The 9350-nt window shown below is 29.5% G+C and overlaps 1 protein-coding gene across 1 annotated transcript; it reads right to left on the bottom strand.

The window, feature by feature from the left end:
* Window positions 1-558: 558 nt before the first annotated feature.
* Window positions 559-2072, bottom strand: LOC119675081. Its single transcript, XM_038086271.1, has 3 exons — window positions 1340-2072; window positions 958-1230; window positions 559-860 (listed from the first exon to the last, which is right to left on the bottom strand). The coding sequence occupies exons 1-3, from the start codon at window positions 1409-1411 to the stop codon at window positions 747-749; spliced, it is 459 nt and encodes a 152-aa protein (XP_037942199.1). The 5' UTR covers window positions 1412-2072; the 3' UTR covers window positions 559-746.
* Between the last annotated feature and the right edge of the window lie 7278 nt (window positions 2073-9350).

Genomic DNA, 9350 nt, shown 5'->3' with positions numbered 1-9350 from the left:
TCCCTTAGATATTCTTGAATCTATGTCTCGTGAATATTCCTTTTACTGATAACATTCCATTGGGTCTTTTAGCACCTCTCAGTGTTAGATTTAAAATTCTGCAATTTGAGAAAGTATGTTTATGTTAGTTTGTAGTTTGGTGTGTAAAACTCACACTCACAGAACCGGTCGAGCGTTTGCAAAAATTTGCACCTTCAATACAGAGGTCTATATTTATAGCTCTATAAATATAGAACTATATGCACTAACAGAAATTTTATAGATCTGTTTATATCTAAATATTTATTATATACGTATTATATTATAATTAATGTGTATGCATAATGGTGTTTAGTTTTTTAATGGTGTTTAATTTAAAATATAATTTTATCTTATAAATAAATACTTTGGCACAAAATATTTACTCTAAAAAAAAATAAAATAATTTGCATACTCAAGAGATTTCATTAAATTGTTTTATTAATTTATCTTATCAAGTAAAATATATACAAGTATGTGTTTTTAACATATGTAGTGTTTAATTTTATAATTTTTGGTATAAATATTAGTCTTTATATTGAGTATAAAATTTATTTATTTACCTAAACATGTTCGTTCAATTAGCACATAAAAATGAAAAAATATTTCGAAATTTTATAAAAATACTTAAATGCTTAAATATACAAGATACAAGATACAAACCAATATGTATATATATATTTTTCAAAATATATATAACTTATCGTGTTCATATGTATGAGGTTCGACTACACAACCCAACCGACTTCTGGGGTTTGTGTGGCAGCATTACATATTCTACTCTGGCGGTAACTTAGATATGCGTCAGCGGCATAAAAACACGATGTAAGGTAACCGAAAAACTGCAAAATTAAAAGAAGTAGAATTAGTGTCACTGAAACTACACCAAGAAGTGTAAAAAGTGTCAAAATGTCTTGAGAATTACTCGAGAGTACTTACTGTGGCAACTGAGTATGTAACTACCGCCAAGGACAATGACAGTGCAGACGCTATGAAGAAGGCAACTGCTAGGAAGGAGTGCAAGTATGTCTCATACTTAAATGCTTGGAAGTTGTGAAATTTACGCTCCCAGACTTGGAAGAGCCGCGCCAGTAACACGACGGTACTGCAGCAGTAACCAAAAACTGCCACCGAAATGTAAAAGCAACCGCGGAAATTGTGTACAGGCACGGAGCTGAAGATGATGCAATTGAAGCCGATAAGACTGCACAGCTAAACATAAAAATATACAAAAATACACATTAAAACAATTTACATTTTTACGCTTTTACGCTGACGTATTGCAGCGAAATCTGTATGCCATTATGGACTTTCAGCTTACCAGAGTGCAGATTCTTAGGATTCCAAAAATCGTGCGCAAATAACTGCTATCGTAAGCGTATGAACCGGACATTTTTTAGTGCGGAAGAGGGGATTTTGCGATATCACAAATTTACTTCTGGCAGTTTGTGGTCTGTGGAGTTTGTTTACTGGATGTACTTTCGCTTTTCGTTCGAGTTCTACAGTTTGTATTTATTCGAAGACGACATCATGGCTAGTGTTTCACCAATGGATTTTATACGAATTTGAATTAAAAATTTTAATATTTCGTTATTTTTTCTTATCACTCAAACATTATTTACAAAAACAAAATTCAACGGAACTAACAACTAGAGAACGCGAGTGTAAATTATTTAATTCGTTCTGTTTGATGTTTTCACTTCGCCTTCCACAACAAAACTAAATTTCAAATATATTTAATTATTAGGCGAAATATACGTACTTTCAGATTGTTTTGCATTCTTCGAATGCGTATCGCACAAAGTGACGCGAAATTCTCGACTGCCCCGCGATGGTCTATGGCGGGCACTACAATGGGCACGACGAGCTGTTCGCTTGTGCAGATACGCTGTGTTGGTCGTTATCACCAACCAGTCGCGTTCGTGAGCATATGTGCCTCAGTAGTGAGTCAGTCTTAGTATGAAGTCGGTGGGGAGAGATGTGTAGCGCAAATGTCAGGTCAATTGAAATGAGGAAGTGTGGAAACAAATGGCAGCAAGCGACAAACGTTTAATATGTAAATAAATAGTCTAGATAGGAAATTTATGTTGAGATACACTTGAAGTTAAATCAAAACGTTAGCAAATGCAATTCAGAATAGAGGAAGAGGAGGAGGAGGAGGAGGAGGAGTGGGAGACGGGAACAACTAGAGAGAGTTTATAAAAATAAACTCAATTAAAAAAGTATTATATACAAAAGAAAGAAATAGCGCCTCATTTAAGTCACCTAAGACCTTTTGTGTAATTAAGAAGTATCTTTTCAATAATACCAATTAAAATAAAATAAATAAAATAAATAAAGTAAATATTTTATGATTGTAAACTAAATTTAATATTGTCCCGCTTTGCTTATATTTTGACTTATCGGATGGTGTTGTAAAAAAATAGAAAAAATAGTTCACAAAACAAAAATTTGTATATAAGTAATTCTAATAATTAAAATTTTCTCACACCACAACATATACATGAATATAATTTGATAAAAATAAATGTTTTATATAAATAAGTATTATGTTCATTACATGTAACATATATTATATCAATATCGACATATTGTGCATAACCCAGTGATTAGCCATCACTATGTTCGTTGTATTGCTATTTAGCGATACACTGCAGACATGGTTTTGTAACCAATATTTGATCATGAAAGCATGACAGTGACAAATCTCCAGCCGGAATTAGAGAGCCTGTAGGTTTGAGCACAAAAATAAATACAACACTTAGGAAAATACGTATAATATGCCAACTTCCACTCAGAGATAACTATTGGTTGCTATCATGTCATTAAACTTGCCAGCGGGTTGTTAGCTTCAATAACCATTGTTTCCATTATAGAGGTATATGTTGTTCTTGTTATAATATTTGGCCTTTCAAGTAAAATTAGGAGATTTAATAGCTCTACCTATGTTATCTTTACCAGACAGGCAATGAAACGGTCCGCTAATAATCATCAAATTGAATTTTTTAGCAAAGAAAATTTTTACAATCCTAAAATCTTGTTTACAATATGTTGTATATATTATAGCCAACAACAGATCTTTTATCTTATCTTATAATATTAGTTTATAGTACTGTACTGTACTGATATAAATTTATCATCTCTACTGCAGATTGTGCTGGTATTCCATTTTGAATATTTCTTGCTTGTCGATGTATTAAATTTAACTAGAATTAATATTTTAATTAATTACGGTGGTAATCGCAGCAGTAGTAATATGTATAGTTCCCAAAATTGAAGAAATTCCAGTTAAGTAAAGAGATATCAGCTCAGTGAATACCGAATATCTGAATAATAGAGGTAAATAACGTACATATAGAAGGATAAACAGTTAATGGTGTTCGAAGTCCATTTTCAATTATTTTTTTAATTAGTAGAACAGTTAAGTTCAAAACTAAAATTTAATTTAAATAAAATAAATTCAACTTAATTCACTAAATATCCATGTATATAAAATATATCTTCTAATAGAAATTATATTATTATAGGTAATTATCATAAATTCATTATTTATATGTATACCTATATTTCTCAATACATCACTGAAGATTATTACTCACTTGTTGTTCCATGAAATGTCAAACAGAAAATACTTATCGTAGCGCTCTGGCAAATCACCCATGACTGTCATATCTGCACTCTTATTGTTCATTTGTATTTTCTAAATAATTTTATTGAAATGTTTATGAATCAGTTTACAGTTCCGAGTCTCACCTGCACAGCCCAAGCACCACATGATTCATAATTAAAACCGTTTTCATCTTTTTGCGTTTCTCTTTCATTTCAATCGATTGCATACTTAATTATGCGGCCTCTACGCTGTATAGAGGGGATTCCTATAGATTTCCAGCGGCATTCTCAGAGCGTCTAATTATTCATAAGTAGTCAAGGTTATGTAAATAAAATTGAATAAAAAATCATTTAAGTATGAAATTCAAACGCTAAAAAATTGAGCAATAAACAATATTTTTTGAACTTTCAGCGGAAATCTAAATACTACAATATTTATAAATATATTTATATATATAAATATATATACTTTAAATTCAATTGTAAAATATCTGTAAGAAATAAACAATTGATGTAGGTCAAAGGTCCAAGCGTTAAAATGTGGAAACAGAATTATTTTATAAATTTTTTTTTTATTACAGAAAGTTTGCTCAAAAGCTTTTCATAATTAGAAAGAGCTTTTAGCAAAAAGCTTTGAAATGAAGTTTTGCTAATAGCTCAGCACACAACCCATTCAAAAATTCATTGCGGCATAAAATAATAATAAATGTAATATTTATTTTTTATCAATATATTTTTATCAGATATAATTCATTTGTATTTTATATTATAAATAAAATAAGAAGAGTATGGAGAATAGAGAATAAAATCTGCTACCATTGACTTTATGAATATCAATATAGATATATTTCAAGAAACTTTGACAATTGCTTTACAGAATTTTATATAGTATTGCTATACAGTATCGAATGTAAGACTTGCAAAACTTGGCGTTAGGTGGCGCATGTAATTAATTTTTTGGAGTAATCAATGTAAATTTTGATCTCGACTTCTAAAGACATACATATATACCGGCATATAGTATAGTGAAAAAAAGTTAAAAGTAAATTCAATCTAGATTTAATTCTGTTTCAATTTAGATCTGTCAAATTTGTTACAAAATAGATCATTTTTAGAGTAATCAAAGGCTTTTTCATTTACATAAGCATTTATATTTTTCATAAATACATACATATGTCGAATCAAAACATGCTTTATCTGTCAAACCATACAAATCAGCTGTTAATTTCAGGGTAATCTTATTACTCTAGCAAAATATCTAGAGTGTTATAAATTAAATTCAAGTTATACATTTTGATCGAAAAAACGGGATAAGATTTCGAATAGAGTTCACCTTAACCTTCTGTGTTGTGGACGTATTATATTTCAAGTGGCATAAATATTGGAGGCATTAACGTGAGCTAAAAATATGCGTTGTAATCAAAAATGACAAGACGATTTTAGAAGCTATTTTGTCAGGATGACAGAAGCGGCTGCTGTCTCTGTGTCAGTTCGAATATCACCTTTAAGGCATGATTAACACGAAATATGCTATGGCTATTATAAGGCATAGTTTAGTATTAATTAAACAATTGATTGACCGACAAGTCCTACCTTAGCCCGCGTATGCTCTAAAGCTTTTAATATATTTAAATGAATAAATTTTAACATAGACAGTACTTTATAAAGTTTTTAAAAAGCTCTTATAAGTTAAAAAAAGTTTAAAAGAAATTCTATGTTATCTAAAAGTTTGTTGAAAAGTTTTTCAGTCTATGTCTTATATATCCCATTGTTTTTATTTGCTAATAAATAACTTATTCAGCAAGTGTTAAGTTTATAGCATATAGAGCTTTATCCAAATATGTAATGTTTTTTATTGTTGAAGTTTTTATCTAAAGAATAAGATAATATTAATATATCTAAAGAAAATTTATATCCACTCCTACACGTTTGTATTATGAAATATTATTTACAATTAATATAGAATCCATAAAATTATATCGACACATATATACTATATATTATATTTTATACAAATTTCATTGTTAGAATATCTGTAAAGTCTGTAAATATAATTACTGATAGTCTCAATTTGAAGTTCTGCCGCTTTTAAGAGATAACATAAATATTTTTTACTACTTGTATGTCGTATATTTAAAAAAGAATATTATTCTATTTAAGTGGAAAAATGCCAGCTGTGTTCAAAATAATCACATTTTATCAATAAAAGCTCTAGATGTGGTAATCCCCCATGTTTGAGAGTAAAACAATTTCAGCTTTCAGCACAATATATTCGATTTGTATTAAGCATCTGTAATATATTTTTATTACATCACATAAAATATATAACAACTACATAAAAGATGATTTATTTTATTTTAAAATATAATTATATTGAAATTAGATACAATAATAAAAGAAAACAATAATAATTACTCCCATAATATGTGCAAAAAATCTACAATAAATGTTTCTTAACTTTTTTAGAATGAGGCCAAAAGTTTAGGAAAAAAATAGCCAAAAAGGGAATGTATTTTTAGTAAAGAAAACCACAATTTACCCTTAAAACAAACGTTTTGAAGCTTTAAATATAATTTTGATTAGAATTTTATTATACATAAAATTTTCCACTTAACATTGAAACTTAACAGGATTTAATTGAAACAGAACTCATTCACAATAGCTTGAGGATTGAAAATGTTTACTTGTCCAAATTTATTTATAATGTTAACAGAGATATATAACAGCTCTGTTATAATTCTAATCTATTCTACTCTTATGTCTGTTAGATTTTAACAGAAAGGTTAGAACATGTTAGACTTCTCTTTCTGTTAATATTTCATTATATTCTGGTCAAGAAAAATAAATTGTTCATGATTAATAATATTCTTACTTTTTTACGAATCTCTATTTTATTGGATCTACTGAAATTTCTCTACGCAAATCTCTTATCATGTCTGTCCTGCTGTAAGGTATAAAAGTTCAGACAATAACCCACAAGGATGATGGTAGTGTCTATCAGAATAGAGCAAATAATAAATTGTATAATCTACACTGAAACACTGACATACGTAGTTCAGTACACAAATATGTTTCGGCTGGTAGAAAACGCGGTAGAGAGCGCCCGCATTCAGCGAAAGGTAGACGATTGATACTAGCAACTTAGATATGCCTTCGAGTCGATATTCATTTCTATGAGCCCAGTATTCCCTGGTTGGATAAAAAGTATGAACCATACTTTTAAAGTTTATAGCTGCTGCTATGTAGTTTGTACTTCATTCTAAGTCAGCCACGACAATTACCATTACCCTTCTATTGCGTCTAAAGTTAGTTGATTTTTATGCATTGGATTTTAATCTAAGAACAGATTTGACGATAAACAAGTGAATAAACATGAACTCATGTAATCAGAGAGTATTTTTGGTAATACATCTTTGAAGAAACACACTTTCTGGAGAGTGATAAAGGTACTGAGTAAAAATTTCTAATGGTATTATATGAAGCATTTGTCATAGATTTCTGTAATCTAAGAAAACTTGTATTAAAACTGTCCTAAACTCATTGCCCACTTGAACTCATTGAGAAAAGAGATGAAGTATTACATATGTCTGTGATTAATATAATCAGAAAGTACAACTGCAGCACAACTTTAAATAAAAACCCTAGTAAGTAGTAAGAGACAAAGCATCATATTCAAGTCTTCCACTGTCTTCAGGTCCTGAGATATATAAGTTAGATAAGAGTCAATTAACTGAAATTATACATCAAAGATAACCACTTGGTTATATGTTCACTAGATTTTAATGAAAAGAAATTAATTAATCCTTTCTGAATAATCAATAGAAGTTTTCGCATAGATGCAACCCTAAGACCAATTCGGATTTGATACCGCTAAACGAGCTTTAACACTTTCCAATCACAATCTCAGGTTAAACTGGAATAAATTGACATTTTAGAAAATTTTCAATATTTTATTTTCACTTTCCATAGGATTTTTCAACATCACTTTCTCTATTCATTTGTTAAACTCTTCCTATTTTCACAATGACTTCATTGAGCAGATCGTGTACAGTTGCGAAAGTCGGGCTCGTATTGAAGCGATAATTAAAGTTTATTATGGAAATTAACAAGAAGTAATTAAGTAATTTGCACCTGAAACCAGGTGACAACGTAAATCACTTTTGTAGTTGCTGAATTAAAAAACAATCTTTTCATATGAATTTTTTTAAATTAAATAAAATTGTTTCAATTACAAAGAAAAGTACCGAGACAGAGACAATATTTTTGCTTCCAAACAATTTCAGATAATTTTACTCTTTCAGATCGTTATAGATACTTGTAGTGTTTGATTAGAAAACGTTAAAAAATATTAAAAAATATTAAATAATTTTTAAATAATTTAAATAAAACATAAAAGACATTATATAATATATTTAATATTTAAATGCTCGATTAATTGATCGAATTGATAAGCCAGCCATGGCAAAATTGTCATGTTCCCGTATCGCAATTTACTAAAGCGTTTCAATTAATGCAATCAGACACGTGATGGATAGTGGGGGTAACCGAAGGAGTTGCCTAATAATAATACGAGAAACGGAGTTGCGGTTTTATTAATGAAAGTAAGCGAACTGATTTATAAATAAGTGCATTTGATTCCACTTCAACGCATAGATACTCGTATTCGTATACGTATTCGTATTCGCAATTGCAATATTAATATTTTAATGAAAATCTTATTAAAATTAATTCTCATAATTCAATGCATATTTTACATAACCGAAACAATCTGCTACGCAATCATTAATCTTCAGTTTGTCTACCTGTTCCACTGGCTTTTCCTAGATATCACCGCGAATTAGTGTAAGCCTTTTCAAAATTTTTTTTCTTAGCACTTTTGCCTGTGCACTCATTTATCAAATGGAAAACCGCCAAAAAGTAGTTTAATTTTGAATTTTCTACAATTTAAATAATTTCAATTTAATAATTTAATTAAACGTACTTCAAAAGTCATTAGAGCAATGATCAATTTTAATATGCCACTTTTAACATAAAACTTAGTCTACTATTTGTGATCTTATCTCGGGAATGCGATATGAAGTGAACTCAGTTATGGGAAGATCTAAGAGATAACAATTACTAGGAGTTGTTTACTTATCTTTTTTCGATTTTTTAACTTCCATAAAATAAAACAGCAAAGGAGATCACGTCTTTATAACCAGCACATCTACTAACAAATAATTTTTTTTTCGAATTACTGAAATTCATCAAATCAGATTTCAAATAATTCGCAGGCATGCCTAACATCTACATTCATATAATCGTTCCATTTAATAAGACATTTAAATCATCTATTCAGATCAGTTGTATTCAGAAATATAGTTACTTCTTCTCATGACCTTTGGCTTTTTCGCTTTCGCAGTTGTATTGATGCCTAGATTTTTATTTAGATCTATTATTCTCACAGCTCATGGCACATTAACTGTGTGCATCAGAGTTTTGTTTTGAAAACATTGAATGATTTCTAGAATAAAGTTTTTGAGCGAGCATACAATCAAAGTACCAATTGATACCAATTGTCTTAAAAAGTATATAAAGACAACTGGGAGGCAGCTTTACCAAATCCTAGAAAACTTAAGAGCTTCAGATGGAACAATTTGGAAAAACGGAGTCAAATACTCGTCTAGTGATAACTGTGATGAATAAAATCGACAAAAAGGAGCTGGTGGCATAATCCTACCTCA

Source organism: Teleopsis dalmanni, chromosome 1 (genome assembly GCF_002237135.1).
Source record: "Teleopsis dalmanni isolate 2A chromosome 1, ASM223713v2, whole genome shotgun sequence".
Classification (NCBI taxonomy): domain Eukaryota; kingdom Metazoa; phylum Arthropoda; class Insecta; order Diptera; family Diopsidae; genus Teleopsis; species Teleopsis dalmanni.
This window is presented reverse-complemented; position numbering and strand designations above follow the sequence as displayed.

What these genes read in the sequence shown, in the direction of transcription:
- LOC119675081 (XM_038086271.1), bottom strand. Translation starts at nt 1,411, where the DNA reads ATGTCCGGTTCATACGCTTACGATAGCAGTTATTTGCGCACGATTTTT. An exon ending in TCCTAAGAATCTGCACTCTG is followed by an intron (nt 1,231 to 1,339) that starts GTAAGCTGAAAG and finishes TTTTATGTTTAG; the next exon opens with CTGTGCAGTCTTATCGGCTT. An exon ending in TTACATACTCAGTTGCCACA is followed by an intron (nt 861 to 957) that starts GTAAGTACTCTC and finishes TTAATTTTGCAG; the next exon opens with TTTTTCGGTTACCTTACATC.